The 19,546-nt window shown below is 34.6% G+C and overlaps 1 protein-coding gene and 5 non-coding genes across 6 annotated transcripts; all 6 read right to left on the bottom strand.

Annotated features, from left to right (window-relative positions):
- Positions 1–856: 856 nt before the first annotated feature.
- LOC143596732 (U2 spliceosomal RNA) lies at positions 857–1,052 on the bottom strand. The gene has a single exon (XR_013146762.1). It is a non-coding gene; the product is annotated as a U2 spliceosomal RNA (small nuclear RNA).
- A 1,593-nt stretch (positions 1,053–2,645) lies between these two features.
- LOC143596734 (U2 spliceosomal RNA) lies at positions 2,646–2,841 on the bottom strand. The gene has a single exon (XR_013146764.1). It is a non-coding gene; the product is annotated as a U2 spliceosomal RNA (small nuclear RNA).
- A 1,963-nt stretch (positions 2,842–4,804) lies between these two features.
- Positions 4,805–5,000, bottom strand: LOC143596736 (U2 spliceosomal RNA). The gene has a single exon (XR_013146767.1). It is a non-coding gene; the product is annotated as a U2 spliceosomal RNA (small nuclear RNA).
- A 2,678-nt stretch (positions 5,001–7,678) lies between these two features.
- On the bottom strand, positions 7,679–7,874 carry LOC143596733 (U2 spliceosomal RNA). Its single transcript, XR_013146763.1, has one exon. It is a non-coding gene; the product is annotated as a U2 spliceosomal RNA (small nuclear RNA).
- Positions 7,875–9,652: 1,778 nt separating this feature from the next.
- On the bottom strand, positions 9,653–9,848 carry LOC143596735 (U2 spliceosomal RNA). The gene has a single exon (XR_013146766.1). It is a non-coding gene; the product is annotated as a U2 spliceosomal RNA (small nuclear RNA).
- Positions 9,849–10,573: 725 nt separating this feature from the next.
- LOC143596731 (putative pectin methylesterase CGR3) lies at positions 10,574–15,541 on the bottom strand. The gene is made up of 6 exons (XM_077075432.1): positions 15,392–15,541; positions 14,410–14,449; positions 14,226–14,267; positions 13,759–14,133; positions 11,795–11,850; positions 10,574–10,945 (listed from the first exon to the last, which is right to left on the bottom strand). The coding sequence occupies exons 1-6, from the start codon at positions 15,512–15,514 to the stop codon at positions 10,790–10,792; spliced, it is 792 nt and encodes a 263-aa protein (XP_076931547.1). The 5' UTR covers positions 15,515–15,541; the 3' UTR covers positions 10,574–10,789.
- Between the last annotated feature and the right edge of the window lie 4,005 nt (positions 15,542–19,546).

Consider the following 19,546-nt stretch of genomic DNA (forward strand, 5'->3'; position numbering starts at 1 on the left):
TTGGTCGGGATGTTTTCCCTACAAGAAAGACCGTCAAATTTAAGGTCTTTGCTCTATAGTAGCAATTAGACTATTTGGCATCCCCATCTTAGCAAAAAAGTAAAGTATTCCTCCCCCCACCCCCACCCCCACCCCACATAAAATAGAGACTACATTCTTGAATTCAACATTTATTTAAGAGTACAACAGAATAGCACACTCAATATCAATGTCAGTTAAAACCATATCACAAAGTGCTGACTACAAAAGACATTCATCATTACTAACATTTAGCTCCCTTTTTCAAGTTTTATTAAAATAGGAATTGAAGATCTAACTTCATGGCCTGCCAGATTAAAGGCTGCGGACTGGAAAATACATCCATCATAAAAACATATAGGACTGCTAAATAGGCTATGTTCACGGGTTGATGGTTCAAACCCAACACGGACCCGGAAATTTTACACGAAACCCAAAAATCGTGTCTCACAAAAGACCCGAACATGGCATGTGTATTCACGGGTTGACACGAACACGACACGTTCAACCCGAAAACTATTTTTTTTACATACATATCAATATATTAAAATTCTAAGTGAATTTAAACAGATGGGATAAACGAATCAACCCGTGAACCCACCGGGTTGACACAAACAGAATCTGTTTGACTAAACATGTTCACAGGCTCAATCCAAAACTGGCTCGAACCTGCTTAGACTAAACTCAAACCCGCAGACCCTAATGGCTAATCAAACATATAGCTACATTTTCATTTTTTTATCAAAAAAGAAGGAAAAAAATGGTCACTTTGTAATAAAGATGAGCCAAAACCGACCAGAAACCATCAGAGATTAGGAATTCATTCAACTGCAAATTGGAGGGGTGCGCCAAGCCAAGGCAATAGTGCAACACCAAGACGACACTCAAAAACCCCAATAGCAAGCTATTGTGATGGGCTTTTCCCCATAAAAAATAAGATTAATATCAAGTGGGCCGATGGCCCACATATCAGATATTAAACTGATAAGAACAGATACTACACTTGATCTTAGCCAAAAGGCCGAGAAAGGTATGCTTTTATTCTTCTCGGGCCACTGTTTATATAGGATGTGTTTTCACCTTTGTTTCTTCACTTAGATGATGTGGGATTGCACGACACTTTTATTCCCTTTGATTTCTCATAATTTAATGCATAGATTATTTCTTAAATCCTAATGATACTAGCTTTTTTTAAATCATAGTGTACCTACTGTATTCATTTTATAACAGGCATAATCCATAAACTCACCCTGAAAATTAGCGTTTCAAACTCAAATAGCTATTGTGATTACAGAAACTATCACCTGTGATTATGTAAATACCTATTAGTGAGTTCAGATGTCCAAATTTGCTAAATGGAATCACTTAGTTGTAGATATTGTAAGTCTGTAAGTAGTGTGACATGTTAGTTCATTGCTAATATTGAACTCTTCATAAACTTGACAGCAGGCAACCATCCACATCACTGACATGAGTAAATGCAGAATCCACGTCCGATGATATTGTCATTTTGTTATAAAGCAACTAAGAGACATTATTCACACTTGGTATCATAGTTATCAAAAGCTGTAAGCGCACTCAAGGCGCATAGGCATCGCCTAGGACCTAGGCGCAAGGCGCAAAAAAAAAAACAATAAAATATATATGTAATAGATATATAAACTATTATTACTCCCCAAATATAATTAAAGTTCAATACGATTAACAATTAAAAACGTTTAACCAATACAAAAAAAAAATTAAAACCTTTTAAAATAATGATATGATAAATATATGTAGCTTAACTAGAATATACAAAACATATTTAATACAGAATTAAGAATTATAGATGATTTTGGAGTAAATTGCGTAAGTTGACCTATTTTTTAGGTGATTCTTATCAATCATTTATTGGTTTATAAAAAGAAATCAGAAAAAATTAAAAACTAATTAAAAAATCGGAATTTTCTCCTATATATATGCGCCTTTAGCATTAAAAGCGGGAAACCACCGCTTCGCCTGAAAATTGCGCATAGGCGTGCGCTTTGATCGCTTTTAATAATTAAAAATGCTTGGTTTATATTCCTGATAAAAAAAATAATAATACCAATTAATATAATATGAAAAGTACAGATAATATATAGTTATTACCTTCTGGCCAATAACAGGGACAATTTTTTGTAATTAACTTTATTTTAAAATATGTATTAGCAAAGCCCTAAGTTCTGGTTTGATGATTTTCAATTTTACGTATGAGTTCGGCTTCCTTAAGTTATGGGTCGGTTTCGATTTTACATTTTGGTTTGAAATCTTTGAACCTAAACAAATTTGTTCTAACTATTAAATCTGGCACATCGGTTGTCAGGTTTGGTTCGGTGCAGTTTACATTGCAGTAGTACACTTAACTAGCATCACCGTCTTAGCAAAAGTAATAGCATTAAGAGACAATAGTATTACATTCAACATTTTTATGAATAACATATTTTTAAAAATATAATAGAACAGCTTGTGACAAATGTCACACCATTAAAACCAACATACAAAATGCTAAAAAAGACATTCAACATATCAACATTTACCTCTTAATTTCAAGTTCCACTAAGAAACTACTTAGAAAGTAAATGCATCAACAATTTAACTGAATTTAGGAGGGGTGCGCCAGGCCTTAGTGGTAGTGTAAGACCAAGGAGACGCATGAAGACCCAAGCAGCAAGCTACTTTGGCGGGGCTTCCCCCATAAAAAATAAGATTAATATCGAGTGAGCCGATGGCTCACATATCAGATATTAAACTGATAAGAACAGATACTACACTTGATCTTAGCCAAAAGGCCGAGAAAGGTATGCTTTCATTTTTCTTGGGCCTATGCTTGTATAGGCAAACCTTTCATACATGTATTCTTCACGCGAATGTGGGATTGCAACACACTTTTTTCCCTTTGGTTATTCAAGACTTAATACCATGCATTGATGGCTACATCTTTAATAATACTAGCCTGTTGAGATCATTAACTGTTCATTATATGTGCATAATCCATGACAGGAGTTATTGACTGCTAAGTGGAATCACATAATTGAAGACCTTTTCAATGTATCTACAACAGTGACATGTTTGTTCGTAGCAAAATATTTTAACTCTTCATAAACTTGCAGCAGCTCCATGGACGAGTAAATACAGATTCACCTGATGGCATAATGGATGATCAGTTATACACATCAACTAAGGGAAGCTCTGAAAAGTTCCAGCACTTGGACATTATGTGAATATTTAGAGTTTAGTTGATTATATGGATGTTTGTTTTATTGTTCCATGTTTAGATTGAATATTTGATAGTTAAAGAAGTTAGTAATTTGGTATTTTGATTGTTTCATGTTTAAAATATAGATTTAAGCCTTGAACATTGATTAGTAGTCATTCAGATAAAAATTTGGAGGTAGGCATCCAACCCAACTGACACTGAAAATTCTAAAACCAAGGCCAAGCGATATATATTTAAACACCAAACATGTCCAACACGTATGAAATTAGTTCCCGGGACCATCACTTGGCTGAGGCTACATTGGTCATTAACCTAATTATTGTCGCTATTATTTCTGGTTAAAACAAAAGGTAGTTCCAATTAGTTTAACATAAAAAGTGTGGATTACTAAATCAACCTGAAAGCTGTTGCTTCAAAACTTAACTCATATCTCAATATTGCTAACTCACAGTCACACTCTTTCTCTCTTTAACACTGATAACTATTGTGTTGGCTATACAGAAACAATCACTTGTCATATGCTAGTAATGAAATCGGATATATATATATCCAAATTTGCAAAACGGTAGAACAGATTTATAAGCCGGTTACCTCAAAAGCTTGTTTTTCACGTGCATTCACATCCGATGTCCCTCAAAAGTAATCATAAATAACAAAACTTTTTGACCATTCATATCATGGACGAGCAAATACATAAACCATATGCTAAGGTTTCCTCATAATACTAAGAACTATGATATTCACATGGTATAAAACTCACCGAATAGCCTTGATGGCGTATGTACTTGGTATTCCTGTGAATGATTCCAGCATGTATTAATTGTTTCATTAAACTACACGAAAGTGAAAGAATTGCAGTAGTAGACTTATTCAACATCACTGTCTTGGCAAAAGACATTCATCATATCAACATTTAGCTCCCTAGTTGTAGACTACAAAATAGAAATTGAGAGATCCACCTTAATGGCCTACCAGTTGTAGAACGCGGACTACAAAATTCATTCGTCATAAAAACACATATAGGGCTAAAAGGGTCGTGTTTGCGGGTTGATCCCACACGAACCTGAATATTGTGTCATACACATGAACACGACACGTTTAACCTGAAAAGTTGATTTTTTCAGACTTTAATTTTGGCATTAAAAAGGAAAACTAAAATAGTTTAGTTATTATATAAAACACCATATAGAAAAAAAACAAAAATGGGCTAAATGCGTTAACCTGTGAACTCGCCGAGTTAACACAAACAGTTTAACTAAACGCTGTCGCTGGTTCAACCCGAACTTGTTTAGACTATACATAAACACATAAATTTTATGGTAGTATCGTGTCAGAATTTTTTTTTTTGTATTTAGTAAGATAAAAACAAAAAAGTTGGGACTGAAAAGGACTATGAGCTAACAAATAAAAATTAAACATGAAAACATACAACTGCCTTTATTATTATTATTTAATAAAAGTAGAAAAAGAAAGAGAACTACACCTAAAAAGATCTAAATTTTAGAGAAATTAAAGAGAGTTGACAATTAAAAGCTTGACTGTAAATTGGAGGGGTGCGCCAAGCCTTAGTGGTAGTATAAGACCAAGGCAACGCGTGAAGGCCCAAGCAGCAAGCTACTTTGGCAGGCCTTCCCCCATAAAAAATAAGATTAATATCAAGTGAGCCGATGGCTCACATATCAGATATTAAACTGATAAAAAAAGATACTACACTTGATCTTAGCCAAAAGGCCGAGAAAGGTATGCTCTGTCTCCTCTTGGACCTATGCTTATATTGGCAGTCCCTTCATACATGTATTCTTCACTCAGCCAATGTGGGATTGCAAGAAAAAATTTCTCTTTGGTTTCTCAGGATTTAATGCCTAAAATCCTAACAGTAGTAGTTTTTTGAGATCATTATCTGTGATTATATAGAACTGTTACCCCATTTGCTTGCAAAGTTTGTTTGTCCCGGCTGATCACATCCAATGACCGTAAGAGGTAATCAACAATAACTGAACTTTTCACCTACTGAGTGGAATCACACAGTTGACATGTAAACTACAACTGTGACATGTTTTTATCCTAATAGGAAACTCCAACGATACATGTCTAGCGTTGAACGCATCTTAGGCACAGCTTCTGACTTGTAGACTTCCTTCTTAGCACAATGCAAGGCTGCGTGAGACTGATGATTATATGAATGTTTATTATTTGTATGGTTCATATTCGGAGCGAATATATGATAGTTGAAGAACTTATTTGAAACAGTAATTTGGTGTTTAGATTGTTTCATGTTTAGAATTTAGACGGGAGTCTTGAACATGGATGAGTCATTTAGATGAAGTTTTAAGTTACACGTCCAACCGAAAATTCTAAATTTGTAAAATTTAAGACACTACAAGAAAAAACTGTTAAAAGAGTTAAGACACTGCAGAGTGTATGTTCACTGATGACTAACCTGATTGCCATTAATATAGAAAGTACAGAAGATACATAGCTGTTAATAAATATACATAACTTTTAGTATATTAATTCGTTAAAAAGGGAGCGAGCATGCATGCAACTTCTAACAAAACATTGGGGCGATATAAGTAGTTATTTTTTAGAATCATATGTATATTTAGTTTCTTTAACTGTAAATGTATCAAAATAAAGAAAAAAAAATACCACACTAAAAACCGAATCGCATGAGGGTTATTATTTAGATTGTTTGTGACCCATTAATACACTAGTATGCTGCTCGTGTTTCGTTTATTATATGTCTTTTGTTTATATAGTTGTTGGGTCGGTTAAGTACGGTAAAACAATTGTTTATGTTTATGTATAGTGTTTGGTCCGTTTGGATTTTGTTTGAAGGTCCGATCGGTTTGGTTTGGTTTGGTTTGTTTGGGACTCGTTTAAGGATGAGATGAACTCCACAGTTTTAGGGGAGTTGGTTACAAGCGGTTATCATATAACCGTTTGTTGACGTTTTCCAAATTAACCGTCTCCTCATCCCAACCATCAGTTGGTATAAGTATGGTTTCAAGTTTCATTGTAAAGACAAGTTACAGTAATATCACATTCAAGTTTGATTATTTGTTCTTGTTATCATACAAGTGTTTATTTTGATTGTGAATATGGTGGGTCCTAATTAATCTATATATCTCTTGGATGTGATCAGAATAATTCCAAGTTTATATTATAAAACATTAATTCAGATGGACCCGTTAAGAGCCGCCTCCACAAATAAAAACCTGTTTTGACCCAAACCACGTTGACACTTTTTTAAAACAACCCGTTTTGACCCATTATAACCCAAACCGAATTGGCATGTTCTTATGACCATTTTGACCTGAACTCATATCCCATTTTTGACCCAAACCAAAGTGACTCTTTAATAATACAACCCGTTTTGAACCCAACTAATTTTACTTTTGAATATGTTCTGACTCGTGACCCAAAACCACCCCGTGTGCCAAGCTTAGTTAATTATAGTATACTTATTGTGAGCTCATGTGATAATTTAACAATGTTATACTTTGATTTTTTGTTTTCGTGTTAAAACCGAACTTAGACATCTCAGCCACTTTAACTGGTTAACCTGCAACAAAAACAAATGATTTTATAAATTTCAGAATTTTTTTCTTGAATTAACCTTTTTTATATTTTATTCGGCCCATTTACTCATTGATGGGCCTATTTGGGTTATGGTTTATTTCTAAAATATAAAAAAGGTTCAATTATATATATTAGTAAAAATGGTCTGGATAGGCAGTTGGCTTGCAAAAGAACAAAATGAACACGAACGAAGCATGCTCGTGTTTGTTTGTTTGACTTTAACCAAACAAACAATTGAGTACACACAACTAAACTAAACAAAGCTAAGCCAAAACCAATTATAGAAGTAATGTGAAGAACAATATGTCTAGCATAAAAAGTTATTAAAGTTAGACTAAGTTGAAATGAGTCAAAAAACCTTCAAATGAATGTACTAACAAATAGAAACGAATAAACTTAAAATAAAAACCATAAACTAACAACATAAACGAACGAATGACACGCGTGTTCATGTTCATTCGTTTAACTATGTGAAAAAAAAATAAATGACTTCCCGCCGGACGTAAAATCATAGTATATTAAAAACATAGTGTGTGTGTAATCATATTTAACACATTAACTACTTATAGAAAAACCAACAAAAAAACGTTATTGGCTCTACCCAACTGAACCCGCTTTGATCCGACTTGTAATAAAAGCTTGTTTCATCCCGAACAAAAACTTGCCATCTCTAACAGGACTTTACTAGCTTATTACGCTAGAACTAATAAGATCTATTTACCTTAGAAGATAGATTACAGATAATCAACAGCATCTGAAACTGTGACAAAGAAAATATAGTCTGATTTGTACAAAAGAGACTTGATAAAGTAGGATAATTAAAAACTTGACCGTAAATTAGAGGGGTGCGCCATGCCTTGGTGGTAGTGTAAGACAAAGGCAACGCATGAAGACCCAAGCAGCAAGCTACTTTTGCGGGACTTCCCCCATAAAAAATAAAATTAATATCAAGTGAGCCGATGGCTCACATATCAGATATTAAACTGATAAGAACAGATACTACACTTGATCTTAGCCAAAAGGCCGAGAAAGGTATGCTTTGTCCCCTCTTGGGCCTTTGCTTTTATAGGAAATGGTTTCATATATGCATTTTTCACTCAGCCAATGTGGGATTACAAGAAAATTTTTTTTCTTGTTGGGTTCTTAGGATTTAATACCATAAATTAATGCAAAAATCCAAATAATACTAGTTGCTTGCAAAGTTTGTTTGTCCTAAGAGGTAATCATCAATAACATGACTTTTTAACTACTAAGTGGAATCACACAGTTGAAGATCTTTTCAGTGTAAACTACAAAGAGTTCATAACAAATTATTAAACACTTTGTAAACTTGACAGCATGACCATATTCCACATCACTGGAAATATACATTCTACAAAAGTACGATTTTATCGTAATAGGAAACTCCAACGATGAATGTATGGCAATGAATGTATCTGAGGCACAACTTCTGACAATTAAACTTCGTTGTTAGCACAATGCAAGTCTGTGTGAGACTGATGATTAATATTTTAGGTATATCTTTTTCTCTTTTTTTTATGTGAATGTCATGATTATTTGAATATTGGTAGTTTGACCGATTACATGAATGTTTATTACTTGTCACTTGATTGGTTCATGTTTGTATTGATTATTGAAGAACTTAGATTTTGAAATTAGTAATTTGGTATTTTGATTGTTTCATATTATCATGTTTAGAATTTAGACCAGAGTCTTGAACATGGATTAGTCATTTAGATGACACATCCAACCGAGCTGAAACGAAAATTCTAAATTTGTAAAATTATACACACTATAAGAAAAAAACTGTTAAAAGAGTTGAGACACTGCTGAGTGTATATACATAACTTTTAGTAGATTAATTCGTTAAAAAAGGACCATGCATGCAACTTCTAACAAAACATAGGGATGATATTATTGTTTTAGAAACATATGTAGTTTTAGTTTCTTTAATTGTAAAGCTATCAAGATACAGAAAAAAAAAATACCACCCTAAAAACCAAATCGGACTGCATCTAGGTTATTAGTTTAGATCGGTTTGTGACCCATTAATTCATTTTACTCATAACCCATTTTTGACCCAAACCTTAGTGACTCTTTAATAAAACGACCCATTTTTAACTGAACTATTTTTACTTAGAATGCCTGAACCCATTTTGACCCGCGACCCTTTGCTCAGCTTAGTAAATAGTATACTTGTTGTGAGCTCATGTGATAATTTAACAATATTATACTTTGATTTTTTATATCGTGTTAACTATTATTTAAAGCGGTATAGAGTGATTAACAGCCAAGGACAAATCCTTTAGAAACAGGAATTTTGTTCTTGAATGAACTTTCTTGATGCTATACCAAATTTTATTAATGAGTAAATGGTCCAAATAAAATTTGGTATAGCATCAAGAAAGTTCATTCAAGAACAAAATTCCTGTTTCTAAAGGATTTGTCCTTGGCTGTTAATCACTCTATACCGCTTTAAATAATAGTTAAATACCGCTTTAAATAATAGTTAAAGCGATACAAAAAATCATTCAAGAACAAAAACGTTTTTGCCAAACGCCTCAACCCAACCTGATCTGACTTGTAATAAAAGACAAATTTACCATCTCTAAAAAGATTTTACTGGCTTATTATCCAAGAACTACTAGTAGTATTTCAAGAACTAATAAGATTTCTTTACCATGGGAGACACAAATAGCATCTGAAACCACCATGACAATGAAAAATGATTCTAATCAATACAAAAGAAGACTTGAAAGATATGTAGAGGATAGAAAGAATAAAGTAGGATGATTAAAAACTTACTGTAAATTGGAGGGGTGCGCCAGGCCTTAGTGGTAGTGTAAGACCAAGGCGACGCGTGAAGACTTGAGTAGCAAGCTACTCAAGCGGGCCTTCCCCCATAGAAAATAAGATTAATATCGAGTGAGCTGATGGCTCACATATCAGATATTAAACTGATAAGAACAGATACTACACTTGATCTTAGCCAAAAGGCCGAGAAAGGTATGCCTTTTCATTTCTTGGACCGCGGCTTATGTAGATTGTGTTTTCCTCTTTGTTTCTTTACTCAGCCGATGTGGGATCGTGACTTGACTTTTTTTCAGGACTTTTTAACTGCTAAGTGGAATTACACAATTGACGGCCCGTCCTTTCATAGTAATTTAATAAACTCTGCATAAATCTGACAGCAGGCACCGTTGGTATCACCGACAAGAGTAATTGCAGAATCCACATCATCGGCTTGCATCATAATACAATAAAACTATGATATTACCATTAACTTAAGTTGCAACAGTATGAAAACAGGAAACTCCAACTATGGCACAACATGATTGTCATCATGAGTTCACTCCACTAATTATGCAGGATATTCTTAGCATACTTGAGCATATGCCTGATCAGATGGATGTACGGATTTGAACGCATTTGAGGCACAACTTTTGTTTCGTCGAACTCATTCTTAGCACAATGCATGATGATTCAGATTTTCGCTGGGGAAAAGCAAGAGTGTGTGTTTCTGGTATTGCGGAAAAGCTTGTCGGTCTGTCAGGGGTGTAAACCAAGAGAGCAACTCAAGCTAAAAACTTGAGTTGAAGCTCCAGAGCTTAAACTAGCCTGACACACAGCTTTTATTGAGGCTCATTTAACAACCAAGCTCGAGCCCAAGCTTCATATGCCAAGTTGTAGCTCGTGAGTCTAAACCAGATTTTATAACCAAAAATTTTCGACATGATAAGGCAATAGTTTGAAAACAAAAGTCTAAAATTACATAACAATATGAAAAGACATGAAATAAGAGTATAACAAACAAACAAACAAACAATATACATCTTCTTCAGTATACCAATGAGTCGACCCGCTTGAGAGTACAAAAATTTCCAATTGCTATGTTTTCTATGTTTCCAACTTTATACTTCACTTCTTTCTTGCTTGCTTCATAACACAAACTTAATTGAGTGCTGGTTTCATATGGAATATCTGACAGCTTGACTGGTAACCCTTCTTGGCTGTAGCCATTTCAAACTTTTTTGTAGCAACTTCATTTTCTTCTAATCTTGTCTGAACAAAAAACCGAATCCACCATGACGAGCTTCGTAGTTTCGCCTATAACAAAACCAACCCAATCAGTGTTATCGAGCTACTTTAATGGGCCGAAACAAGTAGTATTGAGTGTGGGTCCTAAGTGAAGAGGACCGAATTGGGGACCCACAAACACTAACTAATGTTTGGATGTGATTAGAAAAACAAGATTATTATATAATGACAATCCAAATTCATATCAAAGAGATTTAGAGGCCCTGCCTCCTATGTATTTGAATAAACTTTGGGTGACCGTTTGACCCATTACAAATTAAACATAATTCAAATGGACCTATTTACAGGTAGACACGTGGAACCTGCCACCTCTACAACATAAAGGTTTGAACTTATAAAGCGACCTGTTTTGACCCTAACTAACTTTGCCCAGAACCTGTTTTGATCCGAACCAAATTGACACTTCTTTAAAACGACCCGTTTTGACTCGAACTCATTTTGCCCATAACCCATATCAACCCCAAACCAAATTGACATTTTTAAAACGACCCATTTGACCCGAACATATTTTACTCATAACCCACTTTGACCCAAACCATATTGACAACTTTTTTGAAATGGCCCTTTTTGAACCGAACTCATTTTACACAACCCGTTTTGACCCGAGCCAAACTGACATCTTTTTTTATTAAAAAAACGACCTGTTTTGAACCAAACTCATATTACAGAGCGCTCATTCTGACCTGAACCCATTTTGGCCCGTGACCCACTCAGTTTGCTAAGGTTAGTTAGAAGTATACTTTTATATGGTCAGCTCGTGTGATAATGAACAATTTTGAACCCTGATTTTTTTTGTGGTTAATATTATTTTTGATGGTATATAGTGATTAACAAGCGTAACTGCGTAAGAAGACTTACTGGGCGACCAAACTTAGACATCTCAGCCACTTTAACTCTATGTTGACCAGGATAACCTGCATCCAAAAAGATTAAATTTATAAATTTCAGAAATTCTTATACCATAAATACTATTTTTATGCTACACCAAGATTTAAAGATGGCAATTTCAGCCCATTAAATCGTTAAAGGGTCGCTTTAGGTTATAGTTCGTTCCATAGTCACATGGATCGCTCAACTGCCCACGATTTCCGTTCCGGATCGGCCGTACCAAAACGCGGTACGAACACGGTCCGGGAACTCCTTGGATCGCGATTCCTGGTATGCAAATGGCGTTCCAGAAAATTAGGTCAATTGGATGAGAATGGGTCAAAACTGGATCAAATTGATCAAGTGGAATGAGTTCTTATCTCGATTAGAACCCAAATCAGACAAAAATTTAACCAATTTCTTGCTAGGTTACATACTGGTGTGCGTCACTTGATGAACGAAGTAGGAGTGTGTAAAATGAACGTGGTGGTGGGGTGGGGAAGGTTCATGTACATTTTGATCTTAACATGAGTACGTAGGAAATAACGCCAATTTATTTAAAAAAGCGAACGTAAGAAACAATACCAACTACAATACCAATCTACATAAACAATGACTTATAATAACAAAGAAAAGAACCTAAAAATTACAACAAAAGAATCAAAATCAAGAACAAAATTAATAACAGCATATACCAACAAATACTTATAACAACAAAAGAAAACATCTAATAATAACAACAAAATATAAATAAGCAAATACTTATAATGTCTCATAATCGAAAATTAGCAAATACAAACAAAAAATAGCAGCAAACATCTATAAAATTAAACATAATCATAACAACAAATTGGTTCTCACCATTTTCATGTTAAGAATAAAATGTATTTGATCTGTTTCGTGGTGGGGTTAGGGTTAAATTAAGTTTGGGTTTATTAACATTTAACCCCCTCCATCTTCATAAGTTTATATTTGGTTCCAAACTTGTAAATTAATACATAAAAAGTATAAATTTAACATTATATATAAAATTTTTGAAAAATTACATGCATCATACCACATAATATGGTACATTGTACCGGAGCGATTCGAAATGAGCCTACCCCCCATCGTATCAAATTTTAGAGACCTAGCGAATTACGATCCCGTTCCACGTTCCCGTACCGGAGCGTACCGCGAACCATGTGACTATGGTTTCGTTCAACTTTAACAGAACAAACAATCATACATGAACAATTAAACGAGCGAGGTTTTCTTGTTCGTTGTCCGTTAAGAAATAAATATGTCCATATTCGTTAATGTTTGTTCGTTAACAGTATAAGCGAACAGTTCATAAACTAACCTAACTTAGCATATAGAGATATAGATGAACGAACATAACTGAGCAAAAACCAGTTAAAAGTAATGTGAAGAACAATGTGTTGCACCTAAACAATTATTAAAACTAGACCTTTAAGTTGTAATAATGGGTCAAAAAATTACAAATGAATGTATTAACGAACGCAAACGAATGAACTTACACAAAGGTAAACGGACAAACACAAACGATTTCAATGAACAAACGTTCACAAACATAAATGAACAAACGAGACATGTGTTCATGTTCGTAACAAAATTTTGTGTTCATGTATCACCGGATGGTTCGCAAAATGTTCATCGAGCGTTCGGTTCGTTTACAGACCTAGGTCCGGGTGAAATCATATTGTTGTAATAACATAGTGTGTAATTATATCTAACACATTAACTATTTATAGAAAAACGAACTATAATGTTACTTGATCAACCCTACCCAACTCGATCTGAACTGTAATAAAAGCATGTTTCAAGTTTCAACCCGTATACAAATTTGACAAGTTACCCAACTTACCCAATCCACCTATTTTGCCCATCTCTACTAAGATTTTACTTGCTTATGCAAGCCCAGGAACTAATAATAAGACTTCTTAGAAACATACCCGATAAGATAACAAATCCATCTGAAGAAACTCTTGCCAATTCTGGAAGTGTCTTGTTGAGGTACCTTGGGGACAAATAGTCAAGTGCGTCTGACACTATGACAAGAGAAAATGACTTTGACCTATATGGCAAAGGGAACTTTATATCAGCAACACGAACAATGCCTTTGCGTATTAGGCTTTTGCAGCTTGCATCAGTTTCATCCAAATCATATGGTTCAAGACCCCATGCTTCTGTATCTTCTTCTTTTAATAACTTGGAGACCACGGCACATGAATCAGGACCCACATGCAGAACTTTGTGCATACTGTCACCATATACTTTCTTCAGATATGGTAAGGCTTGACCAATCTCTGCTGAACACGAAACACCACCTGCACAAAAGATGGTAATTTCAATTATTTTTTATATTTTTTTTTTGTAATGTGATCAGATGAACTACAGGGTGTGTCTTTTAATGCTTTACCTTCAAGCCTCCTTACAGCTGCTCTATCACCATTGCTTCCACCTGTCACAACACTAACTTTAGCCTATATTGTTATGTGAACAAAATAGCATCAAAAAGACTGAATGAACTTAAGCTAAAACAAAATCCAGGTGTCTATGTTGTGTGTCACAGTGTGTGTTTATGTTGCACGATATATACTAACCTGAACCGCTATAAACGTATCCAATTACCAGAAAAGCTCCCTGAAAGTTTCCAACAAAAGGGAATTTCATCTCAGTATTTGTGTTAACTAAAGCAGGCGAGTATAAAAAATAAAGGGGTATCTACATATATCCCCCTACTAACTCTTTTAATTACATATATACCCGGCCTAAAAAATTAATTACATGTATCCCCTACCTTAACCTTAAACATATCAAATTTACCCATTTTAGATTTTTTATCAAATATTTATAATGAAATGACCAATTTACCCCTTTTTAACTTTTTTCTCTCCCAGTTCTTTTGTTTTTTCTTGTCCTGTTTTCTTTCTCATTTCGTTTTAATCTATTCAGGAAGTTGAAAATATCCATAACCAACCTTGATATTTGTTATTTGTTTATTCTTATTCCGTCATTGTACACCAATTGATTTATTTGAATTAATAATAATCCAGCATATACAAAAGTCTTTTGATAGTGCAGAAGGAGGTTTGAATAGCTTCATCGAAAAGGCAACACAAACCATCATCAATAATAACTAAGTTATAATCTGGAGTCAGAAATTGTCGCTGGCAGTGCCGGTTGATTGGAATCGCTGGCGCCCGTAAAGGTTAGGTTTCTTTGAAAACTGTTTATTGATATCGCCGGCGCCGCTGGTTAGAATCGCTGACGTAGGTAACGCTTAAGTCTCTATGAAAGAACGTTGATTGGAAACGCCGGTGCTGTTGGTTAGAAACTCCGACGGCCTTACGATTTAGATTTTTATGGATAAGAGATCTGGAGTATGAAAGTGGAATGGTATCGGAGCATTGATGGGTTTCTTATCTTAAAAGGGTAGTTTAGCCATTATGTGTAATTTTGTTAATGAGGGGGATATATGTAAATAAGGTTTATGGGTTGGATATATATGTAATTAGGTAAGTAAGGGAGGGGATATATGTAAATGTCCCAGAAATAAAGTATGAATGCTTTAAAAAGGATTACCACTAGTACAAGTCCAATGGATAAAAATGGTGATGCGCGCGATTTTGGATTCAAGGATCCCATAAAGGGAATGCCAGCACCATCTCCCAGACGCCGAGACAAACTAGCTGGCCTCCTTGACATTGTCTATGCTGTAATTCACCTGCAGGATTACACAGGAAAGCATAAAGAACACATGTTCATGGTGAATATATCTCCTATTAATGTATTGACTAAACTCCGGCTAACATGCTGACATAGATAGAACACATTATCTACAATCAAACCGGTGAAATACAATTTGAAGTTAATTAAACTCGATTTGGCATTATTATATTATACAATAAAAATCTCCAAAATTTGGCAGTTCTCACAGGCATGTTAAGTGTTTTAGAAATTTCAATGAGCTAGTATCAGTTCCAAACAAGGATTCACTATTAAAATTTACCATCAGATTAAATCTCTATTTTCCCTTGATTTGCATTCTGAGGCTGATATACAATTCACAAATTTACATCAACATAATACTGAAGACAGAATAATCCAGGGCCATTAAATGTCTTGATTAGGTATAAATACGCAAACAGAATTACGCATGGCACAATTTCCTAATCTAGCATTTGGTATAGCATAAAGTATAACAAGCAATCAACCAAATCACGTCACCAGTAAACACAGATAACAACTAAATCAATCAAAATCAATTCAAAGAACATTTGAAGGCTCTGTGAGTGCGATATAAAATGCTCATTATCCCTAAACGAAATTTCAAATTCCTAATTAAGCATTTGATGTATGCTATAAACCTAAGGCAGTTGACTTAGCCCTAACAGACACAGGTATTCAACCAATTAACATTACCAGTAAACCAAATAAACAACGGCTAAATGGATGAATTAAAACGAAAGAACGAGCATTCTGATAACGCCGTTGTGAAATTGAAGGAGCAAGTATTAGACGATTGGTTATAATGCGATAAATAAAAGTATGAAAAAGTGTGCGTTGGATTAACCTGAATGAAACAGCAGCAGCAGAGAGAAGAGGCTCAAGGTTGGAGTTAGAGAGCGGTTATTTATTTATTTATTTGGATCTAGATCTGTCGTTTTATTATTATTATTATTATTATTAGTTGTGACAAAAATCAAATCAAACACAACACACTTTTTATATTATGATTATGATTATGATTATGATTCTTTTTCTCCGATGGTGATTAATTAATTAATTAACTTTTTCTTAATTAATTAATTAATTAAGAAATGTATAAACTCTTTCTTCGTACAGTAAATTTATTTATGTGAAGATGAAGGTAAGTAAATGCGCACCCTGCGCATGTTACTAAAACTGGGCCCTCTGGTTGTCGGTTTAAACTTGGTCTTTTGTTTACGCGTTTATTATTATTATTATTATTATTAACGTGATAGCTAGTAGGATAGGATAATGACTTCAACAGGTGAGGTGAATTATATAATCTAAAACTGCTTTAGGTAGCCTTTTATATGTTAGAATAAAATAACCCATCGTGAGATTATCTGGGAAAAAGTAATATAGTCTTAAAGCTCCTTCTAACCATTATATTTTCTCCACTTTCTTCACACGAGCCATCGCAAAACTTTGCTCACATCGCACGAGCGTTTTGGAGTCCATGACTATCCACTACGAAGCATGAATGGTTTAACGGAATGGAACAAACTGTGTGTGTGTTTTCTTTCATTCATCCTCTTTTTTGTTCTTTTTCATTCCATTCTCTTTTTCATCATATATCACCTCTACCATCCTCCCACTACCACCCATCCATCGCCACCAACCATTGCCATGGGCCATCACCATCGCCGCCACTAAACATCACCACCACTACCACCAATCACTTCCACCACCACAAGGGCACCACTAACAACCACTATCATCACCCACCACTGTCACCACGACCCACTACCACTGCCACCGTAAGTCACTACCATTTTTATTTTATTTCTTTGTCTTTTATTGCCTACTAAACTAATTATTCATTTCATTTCTTAGTGGTGCCCAAACATCTAAATGGAATGGTAATGATCCATTCTATTATCTTGTTCATTTCATTCTCTTGTACACTTCATTATCCAATACCAAACAGACCTTAATTTTAAAGTGAACCCAGCTTAATATAAGTTTTAAAACGTCGTCTTCGCTAATACTAGTTTGGAACCAATAACACACTGACATGTTTACCTGAGCTGACAACTGACTTCAAAACCACAGAATTGTAAACATAAATAAATAAATAAAAGGTTTTTAGCGAATGAATAAAATCGAACTGATTTCAATCAGGCCTGATTTGAACTTATAACCCAATTTATGTTAATTTTCCTTTCTTACCAAATCGATCAACACCTTTTCAGTGTGAAACTTTTAATGACACTTTATCACCTACTTGAAATTCCAATAACTTACGACGCACACCTGCTTAACTCTTTTGTCTATCTCTTGCCGTCTTAAGTCGTTCACGGATTTGTAATATTTTTATCCGTTGTTTCTTGGACTATTTCAGGTACGGACATTTAATTATCTCCAGTTTCAGACCAGCATACCGGTGTTCTACATTTATGTCCATATAAAGCTTCGAACGATGCAAATTGAATACTTGTGTGATAGCTATTGTTATACGAGAATTCCATTAGGGAAGATGATCGTCCCATCTTACTCCTAAGTCGATCACACAAGCTCGGAGCATATCTTCTAGCGTTTGGATTGTTATTTCGCTCTGCCCATCTGTTTGAGGATGATGAGCAGTGCTAAGATTCAATTAAGTTCCTAACGCTTGTTGGAAACTATACCAGAAACGAGATGTAAATCGACTGTCTAGATCGGATATGATAGATTATGGCACACCGTGTAATGATACGATGTTATTTACATATATTCGTGCCAATCTATCCATGGAATAAGAGTCGTTGATAGGTAGAAAATGAGTGGAGTTGGTTAACCTATCAATGATAACCTAGATTGCTTTATGTTGACGAGTGGTATTTGGAAGTTTCGTATGAAATCCATGGTTATCATTACTCATTTCCAAATGGGAAGGTCAGGTTGTTGTAGTAAACTCGAAGGCTTTTGATGTTCGGCTTTTACTTGTAGTGTGACATTCGTCATTTTACGATTGGATTCGTTTTTGCCTTCGTATTGTAGACCGACCCGATTGTATCCCAAACCCTTCGATATTATTAAAATGATAGATTTTATGTTTTCATAATCATCTCACGCTTGTCGGATCGTGAAAACACCTTGTGCAGCTCTTAAAATGCTCAAAACGCCTCGAAACGAACTGCAGGGACCAAATCCAACCAGATTACACTAAATTTTAAAAAGAACCCCGAAAAACACCCCTATTGATAACACAAATTCCAACCAGAAAACACTGACTAATTAGCAAACATGTTCTTTGAATAAGACAAATAATTAATCTCCTTTGAATTCTAACTAATTATTAAAATGTCATTTTTAATTTCAGTCATTGAAAGTTGAAACCGAGTTTAGTCAAAGAAAGTCAAACCTATTTGGGTTTGAGCATTGATGTTTGGTACTGTTCAGCATCCAGCCGGTTTAGGTTTTATATTAATTAGAATGATTGGTTTGTTAATTATTGTGATACATGTCTCATAAGGTTTACTAATTAGTTTGAGTGTGATATGTCACACACGAACTTAGGGCCTAGGCGTGTGACCAATACTTGATACATGTTTTGTAAATATATCAAAGTTTAAGGTTATAAAGAGTAAAACTTGATTAAAATATTAATATATTTCAAAAGACGGGAATTAAACACCCGTTAGTTGTTACAAAAAGTGTTTGAACATGATAACCATAATTTACATTATTTTAATATTAAAAGCTTTATCTGAATTCTGAACCATCAAATCCTCTAATGACTATACTCCATCTCCAAATATCAATTCCTAATTACATGTAAAATAGTTATAAAATACGTCAGCAACATATGCTAGTGAACACGTTGACTCAAAATATTCTAATACTTAATTATCCCCTCGAGACATAACTTAGGTGACGGGTGGTCCATTGGACAACCCTTAATTGATCTAATGCCGTTAGTAATCATGTATTGAATTGGTTTATTTTGTGGAATTGGATAACTACGGTGTTTTTGGTGAATTGTAGGTTCAAAGGAGGTTCCGGGGC

This window comes from Bidens hawaiensis, unplaced genomic scaffold (genome assembly GCF_021521415.1).
Source record: "Bidens hawaiensis isolate Kalapana, Puna unplaced genomic scaffold, B.hawaiensis_p1.1 tig00046909_1, whole genome shotgun sequence".
NCBI classification, from domain to species: domain Eukaryota; kingdom Viridiplantae; phylum Streptophyta; class Magnoliopsida; order Asterales; family Asteraceae; genus Bidens; species Bidens hawaiensis.

Excerpts from the sequence above, each read along its gene's own strand:
- LOC143596731 (XM_077075432.1), bottom strand. The coding sequence starts at position 15,514 with ATGTCAAGGAGGCCAGCTAGTTTGTCTCGGCGTCTGGGAGATGGTGCT. Across the intron at positions 14,268-14,409 it reads ATACGTTTATAGCGGTTCAG|GTGGAAGCAATGGTGATAGA; the intron begins GTTAGTATATAT and ends GTGTTGTGACAG. Across the intron at positions 11,851-13,758 it reads TGGATTTGTTATCTTATCGG|GTTATCCTGGTCAACATAGA; the intron begins GTATGTTTCTAA and ends TTTTGGATGCAG.